The 27,775-nt window shown below is 39.7% G+C and overlaps 1 protein-coding gene across 1 annotated transcript; it reads right to left on the bottom strand.

Annotated features, from left to right (window-relative positions):
* Positions 1–1,555: 1,555 nt before the first annotated feature.
* sepsecs (Sep (O-phosphoserine) tRNA:Sec (selenocysteine) tRNA synthase) lies at positions 1,556–21,086 on the bottom strand. The gene is made up of 13 exons (XM_080873429.1): positions 20,948–21,086; positions 17,809–18,006; positions 13,773–13,886; positions 13,540–13,694; positions 9,472–9,590; positions 9,147–9,305; positions 8,822–8,975; positions 8,540–8,642; positions 8,313–8,442; positions 5,901–5,992; positions 4,047–4,140; positions 3,828–3,918; positions 1,556–2,105 (listed from the first exon to the last, which is right to left on the bottom strand). The coding sequence occupies exons 3-13, from the start codon at positions 13,884–13,886 to the stop codon at positions 1,877–1,879; spliced, it is 1,440 nt and encodes a 479-aa protein (XP_080729555.1). The 5' UTR covers positions 17,809–18,006; positions 20,948–21,086; the 3' UTR covers positions 1,556–1,876.
* Positions 21,087–27,775: the final 6,689 nt, after the last annotated feature.

Raw genomic sequence — 27,775 nt, 5'->3', positions numbered from 1 at the left:
TGGGGTACTTAAGACTTATGATTGAGTGGGCGCAGCGCAGACTCGGGAGTAGTATATTTAAAGGTTGTCTTTTTTGGTGAGGAGCGATGACGGTATATGGTATTTTGGGTTTAAAAGCAGTAAGTGGCTTTGGAAATTTGAAACCACTTTCACTTCGATTACTTCTTTGGTAGCACGGAGGGGGGGAGCAATGATTTATGCAAGGTTCTCTCTCACTGAAATCCTTACCTGATTTACACACTAAAGAAACTATTAATTCCCCTATAAGTCACCCGAGATCCAGTCCAAAAATATAAAACAAAAACGACAATATTATATCAGTGCACAGCAAATGCACTTCAAAATCCACCCACACCTGATCACTTATTAATTCAGACTAAAGCTGATGAAGAGATACATTTTTTCTGCGTTCATTAAAAAAAATCATCTGTGAAAGCCACGTCTGCTCTTCAGAGTGCTGCATTGTACCAGCATGCGGTGTTTTTCCACTGTTTTGTTAACGACTCAGTACAGCTTGGAACAGTGAAAGTGTGCTGATACAGCAGTCATATCTATCAGAGCTCAGCCCGCTTTCAAAGGCTGCTGGCTGGATTCGCTCTGCTGCTGCTTTTAGCTTTTTACATTTGTGGACACAAGTACACCTGGGCCCAGCACTGCTGCGGAGGCTTGCCCCGGACTCTTCACAGCGCAGTATTTCTTGATAATGTATGGAGAATGGAGGGACTTGGACAATGCAGTGTTGAAATATGGATTAGACGGGAGTTAGCAGGAGTGAATGTTTGTGCCTGAGGCCACTACCTGCTGTGCTTCCCAATGATTGTGATTACAAAGCAAAGGGATTAACACACAAGACTCAAGAAAACTGCTGAACTCCGCAAATACAGTGAAGCCTGATGTGATTAAAGATCAAGTCCCTGGTGAAGCTCTCAGTGTAATTACAATTTGCCCATTGCTCCATAACAGCAAAACACGCAATTAAAATCTAATTACAGATCTCTTAAATTGTTAAATGGACAATTCATCATTCGTCATTCTTCCAGCTTAATTTCTTTTGGTGTGAGCTGCCTGATTTTGGGTGAGTTAAAGCCTCATATCTCTGCTTTCTTCTGCAGAGAGGTTTGTTTGATGGCTACAGTTTAGTAGGAGGAAAACTCCACACAGATAAAACACAGCAGGCCAGAGGGACAAACGTGTTAATTCGATTTCACAATGAACTGTCCTTTTAATGCTGCGAACATTACGGGCTCTTACCGAGACTAACAGTGAGTATTTGTTTTGCTGGACACGTGAGTGATCTGTGCTTGATGTACACCATTGATTATCTGCTCTGTGTGATCTGTTGCAGAGCCTAAAAATAAATGAGCTTATTGAATAAAAAGGGTTCAGACAGAGTTAATGGCTCAGTACCGCTGGCATCACGTTACCGTACACTGGAGAAGGCATGGTAAAACATATGACATTACAAAGATGCACTATTTTATGTAACGATGAGGGGAAAGTGTACGAGAAAAAGAGATGGTTTTCAAAGTGAAAGAAAGAAGAGACACATGAGAGGTCCTTTTGTAAAGGCTGGATGTGTAATTAGCTTTAAATTAAAGTTAAACATACACAGTTAACAACAGTCTTTGCATACATTTGGTCTATGACCAGATGCTCCTAAGCAGCATGTGTATGCACGTTTTGTCCTATTATCACTTGATGAGGGAATTAATCAGTGACACGTGCTTGCATTATTTTGGTTTATGACCACCTGGACAGTGTTTCACTGCCAGAAGTAATGACTCATAACACAAACACACAGTCCAAATCAGAAAGAACTGCATGAAGGCAGCACAAGGTCAAAGTCTTCCTGTTGAAATGTTCAGCCTCAGTTCAGTCACTCTCCTATAGAGACCTCTTGGTCCGACGAAGACACCGCACCGCCCTCTTTCTTCAGAGTTTTCAGGCATTTGTCGAGCCTTTTGATGCAGACCGTCACATCTTCTCGAGTGATACCCACAGCGGAGGCAGCGTTGAGGTAAGGACAGGGGTACGACTCCGAGTGGGACATAAACCCGCGAAACGTGTGTCCGCTTACGGTCTGCTCCTTGCCCAGTGGTATCACCCTGGAAACACGAGTGAACATAGTAACACAGAGCAATGGGATTTTAACAATAATGTAAAAAACAACAAAAATAACCTCTTTATTTTATGCAATATTTACCGCAGATCAACATGTCTCACAAATAAAACCAACACTGCAATGTACACTCATGGGCCACTTAATTAGGTACACCTGTTCAAGTGCTTCTTAAAGCAAATATCTAATCAGCCAGTCACATGGCAGAAACTCAGAGAATTTAGGAAGAAGGCCTGGTGAAGTTCAAACTCTGCATCAGAACTGGGAAGAATGGTGATTTAAGATGCTTTGAATGTGACGTGTTTGCCGGTGCCAGATGGGCTGGTCTGAGTATTTCAGAAACTGCTGATCTGCTGGAATCTTCCCACACAACCATACGCCCAACATTCAGATGGTAGGGTCAGAATTTGTCATAAACAACATGATCCATCCTGCTTTGTTCAGGCAGCTGGTGGTGGTTTCTTGGCATACTTTGGGCCGCTTAGTACCAAATAAGCATTGTTTAAAAACTTTAGCTTACAATAAGTATTGTTGCTGACCACGTGAATCCCTTTAGGATCACAGTGTGCAGGACCCATCTTCTGAGGGCTGCTTACAACACGTCATGAAGCTCAAATAATCTCAAACGGAGTTCTTGAACATGAAAATGAGCTGAGCTCAGAGTCCCCAGATCTCAATCCAACAGAGCACCTTTGAAATGTGCTGGACCAGGATATGCGGGGACTTCACCTGGTTTCAACTGCAATACTGTAAATAATAATCGTGGCCATAAATTCTGGCAAGGTTTCACCACTGTCAGCAGAGTTTAGACTCACTTTAATGTGAAATCAATTACTGCCCAGCTATAAGGACTGTGCACGCAGCACAATGGCAGCAGAATGCACTAGAATCAGATGAAGATCTCTATTAATCTCTTCAGCTGGAGAAGAGAAAAGCTCACTACTGATGTGAAAATCCAAAGCCGGGTGCCTCCCATTCATGTTTGGCTCTGAGAGCATTTCATTTAATGCCACGTCCACAGCTGCAAACTGTTCACGAAACTCAAATCTTAAACATTTCTTTTCTTTTATGAAAACACAACATGCTCAGGACGTACAAGGCTAAAACATTTGACTACACTTCACACTAGGACCTTGGAAAAATCCAACTGGGAGCATTAAATTCCAAACAACACTATAAACAATCGTGACAGAATGACCCAAATAAATCTTTTATTCTGGATATATAAAATATTTAGATTAGCTCTCATGCACGATTGAAAACTATAAAGAGAAAAAACACAAAATGAAATGTGCGGGGGTGGTGGGGGCCATGCTCCTAATTTGAAATTGTGTATTTATGCAGATCCATCGATTCATGTGACAGAGTGAGAACGAAACAGTTAAAAATTGACAAATCCTCCTCACTAATGCTGCTGCTTTCAGAGCTGGTGCCCGCTGCCCCAGAGGAGACCACATCCTTCAACATCTAATGGAAACATCCTGTTTTATTTAGGATGCGGCTGTGATAGGAAGGGCTGTCTTAATTTTCTAAAGTAGTTTCCGCTGCTCAGTATTCAGCAGATCCATCTGCCTGATTGCTGATTTTGCCGAGCAAAATGCAACATCTTTCTAAACCCACTCAAACACACACACACTCCCCTATCCTGTTATTCTCTCTCTCCCCCCTCCATGTCCATTTCCAGGCCACATCATCAACATGGCCTTACCTGGCTCCTGACACTTGTCGGGTGAACAACATGGATCCTAGCTGAGTCACCGCCTTGTCGCTGTTGGCCTGGAGACCATCTAGAGACATGGCTGGAAGAGAGAGGCGCATAGTGAAGTCAGTAAACATCTGAGACCAAACGCAAAGCCAGAAAGACTTATGCCATTTCAGAAAAGCAGAGTAAGGATCAATTGATACGTAACCAGCACTTTGAGCTTACCCAGAGAAATGGGGTTGTGAGGGGTGTGAAGCAACCTCTCCCCGTGTGCAGAAGCCAGACTCTTCAGCTGCTCAGCCAGGAACGAATAAATCTCCTGCACACCATGCCAATACACACAAGAAGGATGAAGACACAGAACAACACACAAGATCTATAAATAGCACTGCAATACTCCTTTTTGCATACAGACACAGCCTTATTTTAACAGCAGCTGCAGCCTTGGTTTTATTGCTAATCAAGCAAATCTTCCAACAAAGCAGGTGGATGCATGACCAAACTCTTCCCTATTTGCCTGACCCTGTATGTGTGTCTGTTTCAGTCTAAGCTTCAGTACAAGCACTATGTTCATTTCCTGTCCAGCTTGTTCTTAACGCATCCACCTCTGGGATCAATTAGAGAGGCCAGGAGAGTAAAAGAAGAGGACTGCAGGCTCTTAAACACAGTTTTTGATATTCACATGCTTCAAATACGCTGATTAAGGACCAAGAGTCTCAGAGCAGCGTGTGGAAGACTGAAATAGAACGATGATGTTCAGGACACAAATGTTCAAACAGGGAAGCTACACGACAACTAAACACAGTGCGTTTGTTGCTAGCTACCAGCTCCAGATTCCCCAAAGAAGCTCTTTTCACTGCGTCTGTGTGTGTGAGCGAGGGCACACTCTGCTGACTCATACTGTCCTTGTTTGAAAGCATCAAGAGGGAAAATATTTTCCCTGTCAAGAGTCAAACACAAACAGCATTTCAATGATGTCAAGTGTCTCTAAGTGTCCATTGTCCTCTAATAACAAAGGATGACTTTATTATGCTGCAGGAGGAGAACAGCGTAAGTGGTGGTGAGAGTGCAGGACAATAAGTTTGTGTTTGTGACGAGTCAAAGGCCGCCCCGACTAAAACAAAAGCACGCGCATCACCCGTTTCTTCTTTTCATTATGCAGACATTATCTAAACCGGTGGTACACACGAGGCAGTAAATGAACCTAAACAGATGAAACGCTTGAATTATTAAAAGCTCGTGATTCTGGGAGAGACGTTCTGCAGACTCTATGGGGAAAAAAATGGTTCTGTACATTAATTATGCATAAAGTGGACCGAGAGGAATCAATAAGCTCTGATGGTGTGTCGGGTCAGGCAAGAGGCCACAGGAATCTCCTAGGTATACATTTCAGCTACGGATTAGGTTGTACACCGATATCCCACTTTGAGTATTGTATGGCATCATTTTTAAATACGTGTAATTTCTGTATATGAATCCGGGGTAATTTCTAAAAAAACTTCTACTTTAAAGTGTTATTCCTTTTCGAGTTTCTGTGCTCTGAGTGTGAGGACAAACAGATTCTCTCAGTTGCAGCACATTTACGGCGCAGCAGCAGTTTAGAGGAGAGAGAATGCTGCAGTGCCGATCATCTAAAGAGGAGGATGCTGCATTGTGAGTAACTCTGCTTTAAAGCAGGAAGCCACCAGGGGAGGTTTTCTCAAACTCTCAAAGAATCAATTTTATCTTTCTATAGTGGACTCCTTCCTTCACAGAGCTCACTACACACAAGTCCACAGTCTCTATCATCAGTGAGAACGCAGGTGAAGCAAAAAAGGACACACACACAGAAAACTGTAACATATAGCCAACTGCAACTCAATACAACTTATATAAGTTATTGCCATTTTTAGTAGGAAAGACGCTGACACGGCACAGAGACATATTCAGACAGACTACAATATACACCTGATACTCCTGCAGTCCCATAATGTTCTCATCATACATGTTGGAAACATCCAGCAGACATAACAGCCACGTTTAAGTAAGTGAGGAACTATTTTTAGCCGTATAAAAAGGTGACGTGTGCACCACTCTCACCTTTCTTTCTGACAAGTATTTCTTATAGCCACAGACTCCCAGCGTGAGAAGGGTAATGAGGACGTCGAGGGAAGGTGAGGCTGATGCTCTCCCTGGAAGAGAAGCCAGAAGCTGCTGTCAAACTGAACTAGAAGCTTGTTATTAATGTTTAACAACAATCCAATTTGACTTACACAGATGAGGATAAAATTATTAGCCCCCTGACAGGATTTAAACATAACATAACATTTCTAAACACACTAGTTTCTTCACACAGTACACAAGAAGCCCGGCAGAGGTAGGAAGGAAAACATTTCAAAGACTCTTGAAAGAAAATTAGAGTGAGATGTATCTAAAATGCCCCAGAACAGCTGCTGACACATTGGTGAATGAGTTAGCCGGCTTGTGCTTCACGCATCCACCTCTGGGATCAATTAGAAAGGGCAGGAGAGTAAAAGAAGATGAGTGCAGGCTTTTAAACACGGTTTTTGACATTCATATGCTTCAAATACGCTGTTAAGCATCAAGAGCCTCAGAGCAGTGTGTCGAGGACTGTAGAAGGGCGATGGAGCTCAGGACACAGACGTCCAGGCAGGGAAGCTGCACGACAACTAAATGCAGAGTCTTTGTTGACTTCGAGATTTCAGACACAGAAAATCTCCACGTTGTCAGAAGAGTCACATTCAAGCCAGACTGGACTATCCCAACAATAGCCTGGAGGAGGACTCTATGCATACTGGAAGCACGGCTTTGGTTAGATGAGATTAAACTACGGCTGTTTGGCTGCAGAGACGCTGCTCGTGTTTGGAGGGAGAGGCATACGACCCAAAGAACAGTCCCCAAAGTGAAACACGGTGGTGGGAGTATTTTGCTGCGGGGACGCTGCAATGTGTCTGGAACTGTGATCTCATCAGGGTGGCAGGAAAAAAACCTCAAGCAGTCAGCATCGCTTTGACTTCCAGCACAACAACAAATCAAAACATACGTCACTCCTGACTGGCCTGCATAAAGCCCTGAGTTGAATCCCACTGGAGTATCGGGTAATAAGTTTGACCCTGATAGTTTGAGGTTTTGGTGAAATAATTTAGTGTCTTTTTGACAAGTAAAGAAACTAAAAACCGAAAATAAAATAAGACGCTTGCCGGGGTTACTGAGGGTTCATCGGTCTGATTGCTGGCGGGATGAACCTAAAGTGTTTTGAATGCAAAGTCCTGTGCATTTCTACAGCGGGCCTGGTGTCATTTTTCTATGAGCTGGTATAACTTCAGTTCAGATTTGGCCTGACAGAAAAGAAAATGTGTAACAGTATACCCACAGATGACAGTTAGTGGAAGGTATCAGAGCTGGACACTTTCCAAGCACTGACAGAAGCTCAACTGCAGCATGAGAAAATTAAACAAATAAACCAAAGTGAAAAGCTGGCTTAGGCAGATTCCGATTAGTCACACAGAGCAGTGCACAGTCTTACTGCTGCTTTCTGAGAGTTACCCAAAATGTTTAAAAAGCACGTCAATGAACTTCTCTAGATATTATCTGATGGCAGTGACAACACAGTTGTCCAGTGCAGCTGGTTTAAACATTGGCCTTTAACCTCCCAGTTCCCTCGTGCAAAGTTCATACCATCTCTGATTGGATGGATTTGTGACAGTGTGAGAACAGTGCAGGTAGGATTGTAGCGAATTCAGTTACCATGGGGACATCAACAGTCCCAATGAAATGCACCCCAGTTTCAGCGATGATGGTTAAAATGCACTAGTGGTGAGATTTTGTTAGAAATCATGACATTTAGAACGGGAACAATGCGGTTGCCTTTGCAGTCTCGGGTCAAGAAGAAAAAGTAGGAAAGAGGGAAATTTGTGCTGAAAAGGTTTGAAGTTAAACAAACAACAACAAAAAAGAACAAAAACAACAACAAGACCCTGTTTCTTCATACTACATCAGTTATCCCATTTTATAGCCCAGTGCCTCTCGATGGACTGTGGACTTTTTTCTTTTCATTTCCAATTCCTGTAATATATTTATTATTAAACATTTACATGTTAACAAGTCCTCAGAGCTAATAGAGAAACGACGGGGACTTTACTGCTTTATGATTGTAGCACCCTGAACAAGGAAATCAACAAAAGATCAAGAATAAAATGCTTGATTGCAGCCCTGCGTGTTAATCAGAGTAGGGCACAATAAACACAAAGTGGGCTGCAGGATTTTTATGTTTGTGAACAGTCATCTTATGTTTAAGCATGAAAACGAATCATTCAAACATTTTCATGCTTTATTACCAATTTACTAAAATATGGCAGTGCATAAAAACTAAAAACTGTGCTCTACACTTTGAAACTTTCAAAACATTTGCTTTTATGTAAATACACAAATCTGCATGGGTACACATGCCCACCTGGTTATTGTTTCATACCAGTGAGCGTTAACACTCACCTGGGTACATCTTGCTTATCTCCTGTATGAACGACTCATCAAAGCCTGCAATTATAGCACCACCTACTGGAACCATAAAGTTCTTGTCCAGGCTCTGTACAAAGGCATCGATTCTTCCCACACGAGCGCCCTGATGACAGACAATCCGAGAAAATCACATCGTAGCATTCAAAGGTGAGCTCCAGATCAACTTGCTACATGCACTGTGCAGTGAAGAGTGTTGATACCTGTTGAATGAGGTGCATGCATTTGGACGACTGTACGCCATATGCATTGTTAACTATGTGGGGAATGTCATGCTTGCTGCAGAGAGATGACAGCTCCTCAAGCCTGCAAGACCCCAAAACAAACAGTATTAGAAATGGTGCATACCTTATTCCCACACCATGAGCCAAAACAAGCAACATACATTTTCCTTTGAAAGTAAGAAATCCTGCAGGCAGCCTACATCAACACATACATAACATGACATAATAAAACCTGAGGGCATGAATGAAAGCTTACAAGACCTGTCAGGGACCCGTGGGGCGAAGCAAGAAGTCGTTGAATGAACACACAGGATATTTTCAGCTCCGAGCTCTTCAATCTTGCGTTCAACTGCTTCCAAATCTGTCCGCAGCTCATCACCCTCGAGCACATTCTCCACGACCACAGGTTCAAAGCCTGAGAAAACAGTAAGTCTTAATGTAAGCAAACGATTTAAAGATGGCAATAAAGTGAAACACTTTCACAATTAATCTGAACCCTTCAAGATCCATGACATTTCAAACACAGACGTGCTCGCTGATCAGGATGTAAGGTTGACAGGACACTGGATACGAGTCATATGGTCACCTGCTGTGATCATAGACTTGAAACAGGACTTCTGGTCGATGCGAGGCCAAATGATGTAGCGAGCTTTGGGTCTCCTGTGACGAAGGGTCAGAAAGCAGAGAGTCAAACTCATCCCTGTAGCCATGGGTACCACGAAGCAGCTGGCCACACTCCGGACGCCTGTAACGCACAAGCAGCAGACAACTGAAAATAAGACTTCGAAACCTTTCGTTAATTCTACATAAAGACTTCCATACACTTTACCAAGTGGACATTTGGGAGGAAAAGGCAAAATTTAACATCTAGCTTATCACAAATACTAGTGTAACTGATAAGAGCTACACACCTGCAAGCTTTAAAACATCCAGGACAACTGAGTTGGTCAGTTTGTTAAGCAGACTGGATCCTGCAGCTTTAGGCTGAATAGCAGCGATGTCACCTGACCGGCCGATGCCGTGGATCAGCCTAGACAAAACAGCTGGATGTCACAACACGAGCAGTTAAACGACCTCCTAAACTCCGTGATGAGCGCAAAGCTGACATTTCACAGCCCAGTGTAATAAATCTGCGTGCAAGGCCAATTTAAAAAAACCCCACAGATACAGGTGAGGACAGAATTATTAGCTCCCCTATGAAACATCCTTGTTTTATTAAGTATTTTGAAAGCCCAGGTAAACAGAGCAAGCAATTTATTTTTTTCCTTCTTTTGTTAAACGCAGCATTTTCAAACATCCTGTTTTACTTTGGACGCTCATGTTACTTTGCACAAATAAATAAAATCATTATCCATCTCCTGCAACAAATCCTTTTCTCTAAACTTATTGTTTTTGGAATGATGCTTTTTCAAGTGACAGCTCAAACTCTGACGTTTTTATACTCAGGGCTCTAGAGTGCGACCAATTTGGTCGCAAATGCGACCAAATTTTTCAGTGGTGCGACTAAAAATAAATATTTGGTCGCACAGGTGCGACCAACTGTTCCGGTAACAAAAAAAAAAATCTCTGTAACTCTCCGTGTGGTCAACAACAGACACACATTATGCCCCTATCGTGGACTAAACCAATCAGAGATAGTCAGGGGCGGGACCTCTCTGATTGGCCGTGGTCCAGTTGAAAGTGCAGGTGGAAGAGAGAGGTGAGTAGCTTGAATAAAGCGATATCAATTCATTAACGGATTCCACACAAAGACCTAAACACGGAGCGGACCCAACACATCAGAATCAGCTTCGTCTTTCTCGGCTTTCTCACCCGACGGCCCGAACACGGACACGCTGTCGGAGCTTAGCGATTCTTCGGGTCCGCGCTGTGTTTACGTCTTTTTGCGCTGATTCTGAGCTGCAGGTTTTGCCTCTCTCCAACCAAAATTCACCGAGCCTGCAGCAAAAGAAGCAGCAAACTGCGCTTCACATTTGATCAATGTCGTCATGAATTCCCTCTGACTTTTGCTGTTTTGCTTCCACCACGATAAAAATCACACTTCCTGCACAGCTCTCTCTCTCTCTGTACTTCAGGAACAGTTTCCCGTCTCAAATCTGTTTTCTGCATTATTCATTCGCTTATTACCCACCAGTCTACCATTGTTTACAGCGCTTTTTCTTTTTTCACTTAAATGACCTCGGACAAGAAAGCCTAATTTCTGCTGTTCAATACTGAAGAAATTTAAATTTCTTAAAATTATGCAAAATTGCAGAATATTTTTAAGGTTATCTGCTATAAAAAGCCAGACCAGGAAAATCTCCTTCATGTTTTCCTGTGTTTTATTCTCAGTTACTTTCACACAAAGGCATCTGCTGTGATTTTCACAATTCTGATGAAGTCTCATGTGTATCAGTACTGATAAATGATCAGAATTATAATATTTCTCACTGTCTGAGGCTAAATTGAATCAAATCAGGACTTTGAGAACCGGAATTGAATGGATTATAGAAATCAGTGATGATACTCAGCCCTAGTGAGCAGCCTAGGCCTGAGAGAAGTGGATGTACTGTAGCTGTGGGTAATAAGAAAAGATGAAAAGAACTATTGATAACTTTTCTGTTAAGTTAAGGCCTGATCTGTCTGAAATTCATAGCCAGTGCTCTGACACGGTGCCATCAATATTTGAATGCTGAAAAAGCACAGTGTATCCAGAAAACACATTATATGCTGCAGTAAATGCACTGCCCAAGTGTCCCCTCTCCCCACGGCCTTTCAGCAGCAGACAGCAGCAAACAGGTCGTCAGAGGAGGCCAAGATGATGATTAAGTTTTTAACATTTTCTACAATATTGACAAAGCACTTTAAGCACAAGTTTGTTAGTTAATAATTTAGAAATTAATATTGTCTGTATGGACTTCCCCCCCCAAAGAAAGTGCACATGTAAAACTGCGGTGTTAAGCGATGCGGTTGAAAAATTTGAGTGCGCCTAACTTTTGTGCTGGTACGCCTAAATTTTTAAAGTTAGGCGTACCGGTGCGCCCATGTCAAAAAGTTAGTCTAGAGCCCTGTATACTGTATGTAAATTGGAAGAAAACTTTCAGTTTTACCTTGATTTTACAAGCAGTGAGCGTTACAAAGTTAAAGCACATCCTTGATTTTCAGGGGGCTAATAATATTCACCCCGGTAAAGTTTGTTTACTGAAGAAAACTGGTATGTTTATAAATGCTACATTGAAAATCACTTGTTCTGTTAAAAAGGCCAATTACATTTCATAAGGGGGCTAATAATTTTGTCCTTATCTGTATATCAGTATAGGTGCTTTTACCTCGTTACAGACAAACTGCAACAAAATCTATTAGAATTACAAAAGGTTTTGCACTTATTATTCATGAAATGTGTTCAAAAAGCAAACATAAGTCTTTTTAAACTAATAACACACAAAAAGTTTTCATGTCTTTATCAAACACAGTAAATTTCAGTTAGCCATTCCCCAAAAGCAACCTGGAATCAAGTGTTCCTGTTAAGGAAATGAGGTCTGAAGTGTGTATAGCACAGCTCCCCCAATTCTCCCTAGGATCACACCAAGTTTGGAGGTGACAAAGAATCACAACAAAACTGCAGAGCAACGTGTAAGCCTCATAAAATAAATTTTAAAAGATAACTTTAGAACAAGAAAAGCTTGGTGCACGCAATAAAACAATTAAACAAAACACACAGAGGCTGAAACAAAGAAAATCATGGTTTTGGAACGGCCGAGTCAGCATCCTGACCTCAAACCAATTTATGGCTAACGGTCAGACCCATAATCATGTGGATGATGACACAGATTTTGTAGTTTTGCCTCTATATACCACCACAGTGACAATCAGAGTGTCAGTTAACTTTAGACGTTTAACTTTAATTCAAGGGGTTTAACAAAAAATGTGGTATCTGTTCACTGGAACTCTTAATGTCAAAGATGTGGAAAATCTTTTTCTTTATTTTTAGCTGTCATTCAACAATCTGTCACACTCTTAGAAAGAAGCCATGCACTGATCACCCCAGCAACACCAAAAGGCCTTAAAGAGCACAGACTTTAATTAGGAAATATTTCAAATTCTTTTCATAGCTAAGAAAAAAACTTCACAACTTCAAGTCAAATGAAAAACACTCAAGGAGGTAGGCATATCGTTGACAAAGTCCAAAATCAAGAGATGCATTTATGAACAGAAATATGGAGGGTTTACAGTGATGTGCTGCTGGTTACACTCAAGAACGGGAAGAACAGACTTTACAAGAAAGCATCTAACAGAGCCTGCACGGACATGGAGAAAATCCTGGGACAGATGAAACCAGCATGTACGGCAGAGTAGCAGTACTGTACTGCATAGCTGCCAAAGGTATCGAGTACGTAACATTGCAAATAGATGTTGAATCAATGCACACTGCAAAAGCAACCAAGAGTTTTTCATGGCAAAGAAACTGGATATTCCTAAATCGCCAAGGTGGTCATCTGATCGTAGCCCAACAGAGCAGCTTTTCAGTTACTTAAGCACAAACTGAAGGTGGCTGAGGTAAAGGCCTGACCGAGAAGAGAAGACCATGTCCATGGCTTTTACACTTCATCCAGTCACTGACGGCAAAAGATTTTAATCCAACTATTTCCTAAACAGTTAAAGCAAAGTATTTAAAATACTTTTTTTAAATTAAAAATGAAAGTTTTAACTTCAATCACATCTTGATTGTCTTATTTAAAATCCACTGTGGTGATGTACGTAGGCAACATAAAAAAGTGTGTCTCCAAGTGTGACAGAGATGGGCGCAGAGTGTGTTTTTCTTCCAACTATTCTAAATCAGAATCGCCTTAAGCACAATCCTGCACTACGAAATATTTGTCGTAGAGACAAAACAACAACAACAAAAGATCCGCTTGCTTTTTATCTGCCTCACAATCCATCACTCGGGGTTTAAAAGTGAATCGCTAATAACGCATAAGGCCTGGCGGGCAAACTTGAACCTGTAATGTCGTCTTGCCACAAGGCTGGATGCCACCCGGCCTTCTCTCTCTCCTACTCCACAGTTACCCAAGAAGTTGTTGCTGTCCATCACAGCTAGCTCGCTGAGGAAGAGCTCAACAGTGCTCTCGCTCCATCCCTCCTCGGGACACTTTCCCTGCAACACACACAACATGAAAGAGGAAGTGTCTTCACTGCAGTGGTATGAGGAAACAAAAGAAAGCTTTGAGCGTACTTGTTCCAGTAACTGTCTGATGAGTTGCTCATGGCCACGGCGAGCCTGCGATCCCTGACGGATGTAGGAAGGTGACACAATCTTCTCGCTCAGGTTAAAGTTGTCGCTGTTCATCTGTGTTAAACACACAACTTTGTGGTAAGTCAGTGCAGTGGGTGTCCAAACCGTTCTACAAATGCTTATTTCTCAAAATTAACCAATAGGGGAAAATAATAACATTTATGAAAAGTGAAAAGGTTTGAAATCTTTCACTTTTCCTTCAAGCTTTGACAAAATCCTCTGTTTATGTTCATAAAGGCCAAACTGCGGTAATGTGGCTTCTTCCTGTTGTAGGAGCAAAACACTCCTCAGTTTCCGTTCCTTCACACTGGCACCAAGCATGTGTTTTTACTGTAACTCTTAACTTCCGCGATCATTAGGTAAGTTTACTAATTATTATCGCACAAAGCTCATGACAAACTGCTCATTGAATGTTTCATACAGGGACAGGTTTGTTAAAAATGCCAAAGTTACACCAGACCTTTTTACCAACGCATCCCTAAATTTTATCTTAGCGCCCCTAAAAATAACCGCATTAATAACATATTTTAATATTATTAGACATCTTTTTCTAAGGTTATATTCCGAAAAACGTCTATCAGAGACATCAGATTAGAAGGAGAACAGGTTTAAATAGGGCTGCTCGATTATGGCAAAAATGATAATCACGATTATTTTCACTGAAATTGAGATCGCGATTATTTGACGATATTTATTTAACCCTTTAAGACCTACCATAGAACCAAGTCCGCCAGAGCTTATATTATTTTTTTACATGTTGTAGTGCCATTTGTGGGAGCATTTCAAGTTGCTAAATAACTGTTATAGCCCATATTTTAATAATATGTATGCATTAAGTCCATAGTAACTACATTAATTGCAAAAAAGTGCAATAAACTACAAAAAAATTTATATCGTTTTTGTTTTGTTTTTTTACATATATTTCTACTTGGAGAAATTTAAGAGGTTTATTCCTCAAAACTTTAAATACAAAAAAGTTGCAAAAAATAGTTTACAACAACAGGAAATTTATTTTGAGTGTCTTCATAGTTTTATTTTGGAGATACACCAATTTTTATATACACTGCAGGAAAAACAAAAAAAAACAATCCTATGATGCAAATTTGCAAAGAAAACAGCATGTGCATCAAAATAAATTATTTCCAGCAGTGCAATTTGAGTTCTAAGCATCCCAGAAACTATTCAGAAAAGTCAAACATGACCAGTAGAGGTTTTTAAGGCCTACAAGTAAAAAACTACATTTCCGCGAAAATGACGTCACTTCCGGTTTCGGCCAGGAAATGGTGGACATGCGACAGTTCGTGCTGACGTCTGTTTCACTGTGGGAAGTGTTACGAACAGCTGATAGGAACGGCGAAGCGTGTTTCTGGAATATTATGTTTTCGTTCCTGCAAGCGCTTTTTATGCAATTTTTGCAAAGCTATATGTGGAAGGAAACCGTGACCGAGGACAAGCTGATGGCATAAGATGTAAGTACAACTCCTCCGGTTTCATATGCAAAACAAATTATTGCGCTAGCTTACACGGTTCAGGTTCTACAGGGATTTAAAAATAGTTACACAAAACGGAGCGTGCTGCTCTGACCGGCTTTAAAGGGTTAACAATGACTTTAAAAAATAATATAAAATAGTGTGCAACACCACTGAAGTTTTTTTTTTTTTTTACCTCTCTTTTCAACCAACAGCAGTCACTCTCCAAATAACTTCTGCTTAGCTTTCCGAGCTTCCCTCGGGTCCTCTTAATCAGCGGTCTCCAACCTTTTTTGCGCCACGGACCGGTTTATGCCCGACAATATTTTCACGGACCGGCCTTTAAGGCGTCGCGGATAAATGAGGGAGGGGCTAATAATCGGCTCAGTCATTTTTAATGATCGTTGAAAGCCCAGATCGTAATCGTGATTAAAATTCGATTAATTGAGCAGCCCTAGGTTTAAAAGTCCAGCATTCCCAATATTATGATAAGACCTGCGTTGTTCATGACAGAAAGGAGATGAAGAAGTAATTTCATGACACAAGCCGGCACGGATTTAAAACACCAACTGAAACGTTAGCAAGAAAAAGTGCAAATTTTTCTGATGCTGCAGGGTCATTACTATTAAGTATATTTATTCTCAAAATAGTGTCAAAAATGTTAGCTAATATAGTCTAGAATAGAGATGATGAGCCAGTTTCACTTTGTCAAAGTTTCCTATTCTGGTGGAGCTAAGCTTGTTTGTTTAAAGAACTAATTTAAAGAAACTACAGTTTATTACAAATGTATTTTTTTCATGAATTGACAAATGTGTTTTCTAAAATAAATGATTAAAACAAACTAACATATAACTGGATTCTAATGAGAGAAAGTCAAGAGGGCTTTACCTCAGCGGTCCCCAAACCCCCGGGCCACGGACCGGAGTCGTGTGTTACCGGGCCGTGAGAGTTGAGGCTCGGGTGTGAACTTTATCGTTTTCTGGGTCTTTTCCCGTGTTGTAATTGTGTGTCTTATTTTGAAATAAATATTTACGCATTACCATAGTGACCAGAGAGCATTAAGGGGCAGAGAGGGGGATGTTACTCTCAATGTTGTTGGTGCATTTCAGGAGGATGCTGCTAAAAAAGTTACACAATTACACAGTGAATTCGCGTTTATTAATATATTTACAAAATACCACAGTTGCTGTCTTGGTCGTATCATTTTATTTTGTTGTATTTATCTGTGACACATTAAAAAAGGTCCGTGAAAATACTGTCTGACATTAAACCGGTTCGTGGCACAAGAAAGGTTGGGGGCCGCTGCTTTACCTCATATATCAGTATCAGTGCAATACTGAATCTGAACATTGCAATTGACATAGATGGATAATTAATATGGATCAGTTTATGCCTTTCACTGGGTTTTAAATACTGTTTCAGTGTTACATGTACTTTTTAATGACAACACAAAGACTAAGAGGAAAATAGAGACAGGGAGTGAGGGCAAAAGCAGGATGATGTCAGTGAAGAGAAACCAATAAGAGCGGATGAGTGACCAAAGTCTACCACGCTCTTATCAAGCCAAGGTACCTTCTGTTTTGCCTGCATTCACTGATTAATGTTTCACATAACTAAGCAGTGTGCTAAATGTGGATTCTTCCTAACCTTTCAGTAACTTATGTCACAAATACTATGTTCATTTACCTTATTTACAGGTAGTAAAATTAAATGGAAACCTTAACTGTATTTCCAAAAAGAAATAAGCCAAAAAAAGTGTGCTTTTCAGTAGCACACTTGAAATGGAGTGCCTAATGCCCTCTGTTGAGTCGTTACAACAAAATGAGGCTTTGTATTCAAAAACCTGTATGTAAAAGCAACTTTATTATCAGATTGCTTCTTGTACAGGTACATGGAGTGGCAGTCTTTCTGTTAAGAGGCTGAAACAATGTTGTGCATGTTTATCGTCACATGTCCTTTGCAGCAAATCTGTTTCCGCCTTACTCAGGAAAACTCTGGTCACCATGACTGAGCCTTTCCCTCAGGTTTACGGACCCACCCTAAAGCAGGTGCAAGTGAAATGACCTGTTTAAATTACCTGCAATCGTCATCCTTCTAATGAATTGACGATTGCAGTTTATGTCATTATTTATTTTCTTTATAAAATATCTCGTGGTATACGACTCGTGATAGTTACAGCGCTGTATTAACTATATATATCATATATGCATTAACTATTCTTATTTGATTCATGTAAAAATTGCAATATGTAACACTAAATGAATGTTTTCCCCATTAGAAGCTGAGCCCTACCTAAACGTTTGAGCCTAAAATTGTCCCTGTGTTATACGAGTGCTAACTTACTCAGTGCTAGAAGTCTGGTTTCAATCCAGAGTTTGCTTAGGAACAGAGTACAGGCTAGCTCCGCCAAGCTAAGTTAGGCTAAGCTAATGTGTTCCGGGCCGGAAAATAAAACACGGCGCATCTTCGTCAGAGACGCTCTGGTAACTCACGGTGCGTGCTCTTACCTCGCGGTTTTCAAAAAAATGTCTTCACGTGGACGCCAAACAAACCGCAGACATGTACGCACACATCTGAATGAGAAAGTAGCATACAGACAGACTGAAGGACGCCTTCACGTGACCACCAAGAGTTGCTCACGTGGTCAACGCCGTGCAAAGTCATGCTCCAGCGTGAAGAGAGAAGAGAAGCCGGTCGGTGGCCGCCTGCAGAAATAGAATGTGCAAGCCGGTCAGCTTTAACTTTTATGGCAAATTCTGTTTTTGATGAGGAATATATATATATATATATATATATATATATATATATATATATATATATATATATATATATATATATATATATATATATATTCATTATTATTCATTATTATTATCTATTGCTACAGTAAATAAATAAAAACACTTAACTTTATTTGAAAGTTAAGATTTTGGTCAAAGTAAACTTTTAGCAGAAGCCAGTAGCTTAAATAAAGTCACAGTTACACACCGTCATTCTTTAAAATATAACTGTGGTTTTTAAACAGACATGTAACAACAGACGCAGAATAACAGACATATCAGAAAAATAAACAATAAATTTTTTTTTAAAAAGCCTAACTGCTAAAAATGTAGAATGTCAACAAAATACAATAAATTTGTTCTACATGCAAATGTTACTGTATACATATTCATTAAAATACACTCTATCACATATATTTCTTATGTATTTTTTATGCACATAAAGGGCAGTGGGAACTTTTACTGTCTGACAGTCTGATTGCTGTTAGGACCTGTGTTATGTTACATTTAACCTTTGCATTACTTCACACTACTGATGCATTTTGAAATAATATCATATGCCGGTCCTTTAATTTCAGCTCTCAAACAATGTCAAGATATTAGAATTATTTCTAATATTAGCTGAATGAGTAAACTGTGACAGCGTTGCATCAAAATAAGCTGCCACAAATAATTATAAGATCAGGACCAATAATGAGGCACTTTCAAAGTGTGGCAGGAGCAAAGATGTCCTGTAGTGGAAATATAGGCCAATATACTACTGAAAAAAGTATGCCTCCAAGAAAACAAACAAATAAAGGTAAAATTGTCATCTGTAAAAATTTCATTAAAAATCAAATAAGCAGATATTGTAAAGAAAAGGTAACAATATGGAGCGTTACCTTTTTATGCACACACTAAAACACACACACACACACACACACATCACACTTGTGTAGGTTTCAATCCAAACAAAGCTGTAGGGAGCACTGAAGTTAAAATCTATGATGTATAGACTCATACTTCCTTGTGTTTCTTACTGTGCTATTATAAGTAACATCAAAGAAACTTCACCGCCACTTCCAGAATGTGTACAAAAAGTCTTTTTTCAGTGCAGGAAAGCAAACATGATCTGAGAGGCAGTAACTTAACTGTTAAGAAAGAACATCTATTTCTATTTAATGTTGACACACTCAGTATAACATGTGATTAAAATAGGTTTACCAACTCCCTAAAGTTTTGCTGACACAATAATGAATATTTAAAAATTAAATATCAAGATCAAAAAATCAGGTCAGTAATGGACTTATGATAATATCACATATTATTGTCTAATCATTCTTCTTATATACTATTATACAGGTGCTTACAGACTCTGTCGTCTTGTCCATGCACTTTTATTTTGAGTTTGATTCATTTGCCAAAAGAAAACTTTGAATAAGCAAAGTTACAGGTGAATTTGTCATATATCATAGTAGCTAACTCCTTTTTTCCCAGATTTTCTCTCTCAGTGTTGTGATATGAATGTTGCGAATTCTTCTTACCACGATAATCGCTTCACGGTTGAAGTCAGTTAAGATGCAACACATTTTCATTATTTCTCTAATCCTGAGCACTTAAATATCTAACAGGCTATCTTACCTTGCAAATACACCATGCTTTTCATCTACCAAAATAACAAGGAAAAACAGCTGTCAGCTAGAAGTAGGTTAAGCATAGAACGGAAACACTCAAATAACATAGCTGCTTGTTTTGCTTGCTTTGTTACATTTTTGCCTGTAAGGATGAGGTAAAGCTTTAATTTAATAATCGATGATTATTGAATCATCAGAGGGGGAATAAAATGCGCTATTATGACAAAAGCAGTTGGGTCATGAGAGAAAAAAAAAGGATGATGGAAGGATATGAGTAAAAACTTAAAAAAAAATTGTAACAATATTTAACAGAATGTGTCATAAAGAGATTAATGTTACACTGACAAAAAATAAGAACGTTGCACCAAAAAGTTTCTTTGCAATCATCAGAAAGAAAAAACACTTTTGTGAAATTATATGTAATGAACTTTATGACACACACACACACACACAGAGTGAGAGAGAGAGAGAGAGTAAACCATGCATTTTGTTTTGTCTGCTTACTGTAAATGATGTATACATAATCAGTGCCTGTGCTGTGTGAACCTGTAGGTTGCCCCAGTAACAGGTAGATTATACACAGTTAGCCCACATTTAACAGCATACATCACATTCTATCTGCATAGAAAGAGTTCGCACATGTTCAAAACAAAAATGAAAGCGACATTTAAAAAATATGCATATATATTCCTGGAGGGTTTTGAGCGCAGGTATAGCTAAATAAATAAATAAATAAATCTAAAAACAACAACAACAACAACAAATTCACTGTTTGTTTGGCAGCATAGGGGAGAGAAAGATGGCAATTTGTCGGCATAGCAGGGTTTTCAACTCAACAGCTATGCCAACATCTTGCCTTCCTTCCTGAACCCGTGGTCTAGTAACACGTTCCGCACGGTCCGCGCTTCAAGGTCCGCACCATGCTGTTCCCCACTCCCGTGTGGAAGATGAAAAATGTTGCTGGAGATGTTTTAAAGATTGGGAGGAAATAAAATAAAAATTAAAAAGGTGGATGTCTGAAAACAACGAGCGCAAGTGCCACGCCGATCTAAGAGGTAGGATTACTCCATCTCAAATGAACTCCAAAAACACCCAGTTTGGCATTTCCAAAATAGGATTTTCGTGGTTCTTGAAAAAGGAAACAGAAAAGTCGAGAAGAAAGAGTCTCCTGTAGTGTATGAGACAACTTAACTGGGCCTTCATTCCTCTTCCCTGCACATGGCACTGCCCTGTAGGTGTATCATCACATCTACCTGTTGCTCTGTGGGAAACTGCAACTAGTAGAGCTCTCTCTCTCTCCGGTGTCCGTCGTCCAAGATCCACCGCCAGTGTCGGACATCCGCGAGTCAAAGTAAAAGTAGGCTCAGGGTTGAAAAGACAGGTTTGCCTTCCGCCACCCACTTTTGTAGCAGCACTGTCGGCGGCTGACTGTTGCAGGAGGTGTGTTCTTTGCCCCAAAGAACTCTGGAGTGCGGCTTCCGGCACCTTTGGGCGCTGGCAAGGAATCCGATTGGTCCAATGATTAAGCAGGACAATCTTCCGAGGAGAAATCCGTCCAAACCTGTCCGGTCTGAAGAATCTCCCAAAAATCCCCAAGTACTTCCACAGTAAAATAATGTTATGTTTAAAAAAAACAGAACAAAAAAAATGACAAAGAAAAGCCTGCAAACCTTACTCGACTTCTGGATGTTGCTGTAAGGGCATGCAATTTAAACAGTCCCACTTTAGCAGGAAATTTTGCTGATGTCTACAGGACACGGTTTGTTAATGAATCACACAGAATGATTCAAACACCGTCTAGACCAGAAAGTGGTCGCCATCCACGACAGGAAACGCTGTCAGTGTATGAAAGCGCACTTTCTGACCATTCATCATCATCTGTTTCATTTAGATGTTGCTCAGCGGATAGACTTATAACTTCCACACTGCTTTATTTATATAACGTTTAAAAAAAAAACCTTCTTTCTTTTAGATAGTCACTCATTTACAGCCGTTGTAAATGAGTGAATCATGATGTGGGAACAGTCACCACCAACTAGCAAAAAAAGGGACATTTGTGTTCCTCCACACAAGCGTAAAAGTGGAGGGTTCTATGGTTTGTGAGTATTTCTATTTAAAGTTGATACTACTTCACTACATTCATACAATTCATTAAAAAGAACATCTTGGAACCTTTTATTAAACCTAATCACTACTAAAAGCCAGTTGGAGCATTTATGCTTTATGTATATAGTACCTCAATCACTGATGTCAGCTGACCCAAGTGTATATATATATATATATATATATATATATATATACACAACAAAATAAAATACATTTTCCATTTAGATTTTTTAGGGCAGCACAAAAAACATTAAAGTGTTATTTACAGTCAGTATGTAATAATTTAACAGCACAGGGTTTTTAAATTCCTTTGCTGTATTTACTCTAAACCTATTTTGCCGCTGCCCCTCACAGGTGCTAAATAGACCATCCTCCCAGCATTTAGCTTAATTTTTTTAAATGAAGTTAAAACAACATATTTAGCTGACCCGTGATCAAGCCTAAGCTAGTGAGAAGGTCAAGATTCTGTCTTTTTAAAAGAAAAACGACAATCTTTCAGTTCATTTCAGTTTGGTCGGGGCTGATGATTCACTTCCCAAGGTAGGTGTCAACTCTGGACACACCTGTCAACTCCCAGAGAACAAATACTTCAAAGGATAAAAAGACAAAAACGATCTGTCAGGCTCAGTGTTTCCATTTCGTACAGTAAGCAGTTGTTTAACATGGCAACCACACTGTAAACAATACTTAGCAGTACAAATGTGTGCTGCAGGGAATGTAAATTTATTTTAAAAGGTAGGTCCGTTAAGGGGAAGGTTGCATATTTTCCAGTGTTTAAATCACACTGAAGCAGTAAATCCATTCTGAGAGAGCAAGAACTACAGGAGTGACACAACAGATACTTGTAATATCGCAAGTGAACATTAAACAGCACAGAAAGCATGTCACCACACATCCAATATACTAGATATACATCTGAAACTTGTCAGGAATACTCCAGGAGAGAAGCTCTAATCAAGTTCAAAATAACAGCAACACAAAGGGGCTCATTCCTGTCATAAAAACATAGAATCACATCTGAATCTGAAGAGAAAACATGGGAATCAAATGGAAATCACCGGTGTGAGGATCAAGATACAAGTCACTGTTATAACACCTGGGAAACGAGGTGTAAACACACAGTTGTGAGGAATAGTGCTTCACATTTTTTCCCAGGGAAAATGTAAGGTGTGCTTGATTGTGGTTATACATGAATCAGTACGTAGGAACTTTTAGTGAATGGAAGAATTTGCCTCTATGGATATTCTAACTGTTGATTGCAGCGGGGACAAGGACAAGCAACAGCCTCATTTACAGAGAGCTTATAAACTAGTTTGCATGGTTTTGCTGAGTGGACGTCAACAAAAGGAAACAATATGAAGTATGGAATATAACAAGCACTGTTCAGAATGATATGATGAAATTACTAAATTACTAATGCTTTAAAAACAATCTGTCCCAAGAAGAATTTACTTATTTTTTTAATTATAGGTTTTTGATTTTAAAAATAATAACTGCAATCACTTTTTTTTCTTTCTAGACGCTTCATGTAACTGGTCTGTTGCATGAAATGCATCAAATATGTGATGTGCTGCAACAGTTACACACTAATGACATATACTAAAACGTATTCTGATAGTAGCATGCAAACCAGCCATTAGCAGCTATAAGTAAATTTGTAGTAAGAGGGTTTTATTTCCCACCATTTGTTAAACTTACATAATTATGCTCCAGCTCCTGTCAATATAAAAAGAATTACTGTAATGACTATTCTGCTCATTTCTGAAACATAAAGTTCCTCAAGGACTATAAAATGATTTTGTCACATGTCTGTGAAGGTTCTCAGTCATCCAGGTCATCGTAGTCTAAGGAGCTTGGAAAGAGAAGCATCTGGATTTCTTTACGTTTCCTTGAAGATGTTTCACCTCATCCGAGAAGCTTCTTCAGTTCTAAGAACAATTGGTGGAGTCCCAAATTTTAAGCCAGACTTAAAAAAAACATCTTCAAGGAAACCTAAAGAAGTCCTGACGCTTTTCTTTCCAAGCTCATTAGATTTTGTCACATGACATTTTTTTTCCTGCTCCTATAGCCGCAACATGTTGAAGTTGTAACCCTTAAAATCAGTTTAGTTTAAACCAGCTGCTGTGTTTTGTCTATATTTGCTGTTTTTCCGCTCTTTCTGAGTCAGTTTGAAATCTCATGCTGACATATCAGTGCATGTCAGCTTGCATGGTTATTATTATACATCATTTTCTCTGTGCTGCTAACCAAAACCCTCTTTCAAACCCGGCTCATGCTGAATCACACGGCCACATGTGCAGCAGTTACAAATCAGATCAACAGAGGCCCTGCTGTGAGTCATCATATGATCTCAGGTCCACCGAGACCCCCTTTTGAAATTGGTGATCTCGACTCCCCACACAAGTTCCCAAAAACAGCTAATTGGGGCATCTTTAAGCGGTGACACGCATGAGTGTGACATATTTGTAAAATTATGCTCTCACTCTGTCTGCCTCAGACAAGAGTCTGCTGCCACACTTGTAACAGGATCAAATGAGTGTAGAGGATTTGGCTTAGGTGTATTTTGCTGAGTCAATCGTAAGCACGCCCTGTAGCAGTGAGCAGATGAAGTCACTGGGCAAAAGTCTGATCGATAAAAAGTTGTCTTGCTGAACCAGCCACCCTCTGTACTCCACGAGGAGTTCATTAAAAGCTGACAAATTAGCTACATTAGCTTCACAAAAATGTGAAGGGTAAGATGGGAACTCCCCACTGACTACAACACTGTCACTGACTAACACTTTTAAGAGGAAACTAGATTTGATTCTTCTGCACTGGTTTTTATATTGTTTTGTCTATTTTCATATTATACATATCCGTATATAAAGAGAGAGGGAGCAGAGCTTTGTGTTATATTAATGGTATTATGACTTTATTGTTACCAATGGTTTCACATTAAAGTGTTTGGGGTGCTGCTAATGTTTGCCTTACGTGCTGTATTAACTTCATAACATATAAAACAGTAATCCAGACACGGTTGTACTAAGTAAATACAACTAACTGCTTATTTACAGTAAGTCCAACTGAAAAAATAATCATTAATTCCCATGAAGAATTAAGAGAAAAAATTTTAATTTACAAAAGTGGATCTTTTTTGTTAAAAAAAAAGCAAAAATGCAAGTGTAAAAGAGACTGTAGGAGATCTTTACAGCTTGTGACATATGAGGCTCACAGTACTCCGTTGTGATTTATGGACAACATGAACTAAATATCCCTCTAGCTTAGGTGAAGGATGTGTTCCTCTATAATTTATCATGGCTCCAGTGACAAAAACCTGTGGGGTTTTTCTCTTTAAGCCGCAGGTGATTTTTAAGAAAGTCATGACATTTGAAGTGGAGGTGATTTATGGTAGTGAAATTGAGATTACAGCGTCACAAAAAAAAGCATTTTTGACATTTAGTAAATCTTATCTCAGTTTACAGTAAGCTGTGAACTGAATTATTAATGCCTGCCAAAAGACAGGTTTGGGTGCTTAAATTTTACTCTTAAGTTAAGAAACTTTGGCTCCCTTTTTTAATATAGTTTTTGCGCTTACTTGGTTTCCTTACCCTCTTCAAATTCCTTAGAAATTTCATATAAAATACACTCAACAAGGCATTAAATCTCAGTGCTTAGTTTTTGTTAGATCTGTCAAACTTGATATTTGACCATGTAGTAAACCACTTCAGCGTTAATTTAGTGTTTCACAACTCTGCTGCCTTAACTGTGACGACTACCAGATGATCTGCTTTCCCACTCAGTGTTTCCATGAACAGCACTGTTCACTCAACACACGTATCAAACAGCCACCCCTGAATAAGCAACACTTAAAAATGAATTCCATCAGCCTTACCGTGACATCGTGTATTTCAAGCTAGAGTTTTGGGTATGTCCAGAAAAAGTAGAGGAGAATACCTGGAGAGCTTTGAAACTTAGCACTACTAACATGGTCATGACAGGAGATAAAGAGAGCTAGCACTACAAAAAGTCAAACGACTCTTATCCAGGGGAATACCAGGAGGTTCATTTTTTAACATGTTCAAAAATCCCAAATTTTCTGAGTAAATTACTTCAGCGATGATTCGGCCTTACTCACGGTTTCCAGTGAAACGTGCTGGTGACACCACTCAAAGTGATAAACATGAAAAAACTGGGAACACTTGGGGGAGTGAAACATGCTTCTGAGGAAAGATAAGAGATGTTGTTAGGTGTAGGTTTAAAAAGTTCACACAGACTGTGGTTGTTTTTGGTGTTGTAGACTAGCAGCGACCTTTTATCTGCACATCTAATTGATTTCTGATGAAAACTCTTTGATGTGCAAGTGCAGGAAAAGTTATCGAGAATCGGGCTGTGTTTGACTATCCCAGTGGATTTAGCAGGAAACACCCGGGAAATTCTTTGCCTCCCTGGAAGCACATCAGACAATAGCCAGTTCATCGTGCCTTGCCCCCATCAAAGTTTGGCTTCACCTTATAGAATCCAATGCATGTCCTATCAAGTTCAGTAATCCAAATCTCACCCACATTCTTACCCTTCTCCCCTCACCCCCCCACAACCAGTGTCTCGCCAGTGTGTGTGCCTTGAACTAGATTTTATGCCTTACAACATGCAACCAGGTGAGTCTCCAGGCTATGCAGGGTTTGTGCTTCCTTTTCAATTTGGGTTCACACTGTAATCCAGGACCAAACTGCCCTTAAAAATAACAATGAAACATTGACATTAAAGTCGATTTCTTTATGAATAAACTTATTTATTTCTTTTCTTTTTCAGTAGCAGAAGTAATCAGTTACATAGACCAGCCTTCATGTTCACGTTCATAAATGGATGGATGTTAGGAGTAACATATTTTTTTCACAATAACTACTTGAGCGTATGTTTAAAAGGGGAAATTTGTAGATTTCGTGCAGGGGGCGTTTGTGTCCGTTTTACCAGAGAAATTCTTTATGTTTCCTACAAGACGGATTGTAATAACAACAACACTCGTTTAATCCACCAGAGAGAATGGGGGGTAAAAAAGGTTTGAGTTTTATTGTATCTCTCTCCAGTTATAATGAACTGGGGAAAATCACACCAAGTAAATATAGAAGTTCGTGGAAAACTGTGAGGCAGGTTTCTATAGAAAGCCAAGCACTTTGCAATTCGGTAGAAATCTTAATAGCTGGAGGACAATTTTAAGTGGGTGGAACACGTCGAAGTGATGATTGCGTAACTTTCGCTCTTAGTCACAGTGACGTGTCAGTGTTTGAACAGAAGAGGGCGCCCTGTATCCACAGTTTACCCAGACAAACACAGAAGGCACAATGTGAAGCAAAGAGAATCAGTGCCCTTACTTATATTAGACTATGCTTAAGGCCACTAATAAAAACTTCTATCATCATTGATGATCTCAAACAACAATATAAAACGTTTCATTGAGGATGAAAGGGGGGCAGCTTATCTAAGCATAATAGCAGTATAGAGTCTATTGTATTCATACAGAGCCAAATTAATTCCAAATTAAAACTAATTACTCAGCTCCTCCCAAGGAAGTGGAAGTTGCAGCATGCAATGGAGAAATCAAATAAATCTGGAGGATGACAGACAGTGGGGTGTATCCTTTTACCAGCTAGAGAAAGTGTTCAGTAGAACATCAAAAAGCATTAAGGCAGTACAGAAAACTGCATAGACAGGCCATTGCCACTCCCAGGGCATTAAAGACGGGTGCACTTTGACGTAGGTGATGTGACTCAGTCTTTGTAGCAAAAGTGAGAGGATGTCACTCCCAGTTTGTAGCATACTCCTTCTGCAGGGTTGTGTCCAAAGAAAGGGTTGTGGGGTGGGGCGGCCCCCAGAGTAGACTGCTGTTAGCACCACTGCATGAGAGCACGGATAGCATCATGCACTCATTGTCTTTACTGAGGTCAAAGTTAGTTATGTGTTAGTTTATTGACAATATATTTTGTTGTATTATTTCAGGT

Source organism: Rhamphochromis sp. 'chilingali' (assembly GCF_963969265.1).
Source record: "Rhamphochromis sp. 'chilingali' genome assembly, chromosome: 1".
NCBI lineage: Eukaryota > Metazoa > Chordata > Actinopteri > Cichliformes > Cichlidae > Rhamphochromis > Rhamphochromis sp. 'chilingali'.
Note: the sequence above shows the minus strand (reverse complement) of the source record. Positions and strands in the feature narration are given on the sequence as shown.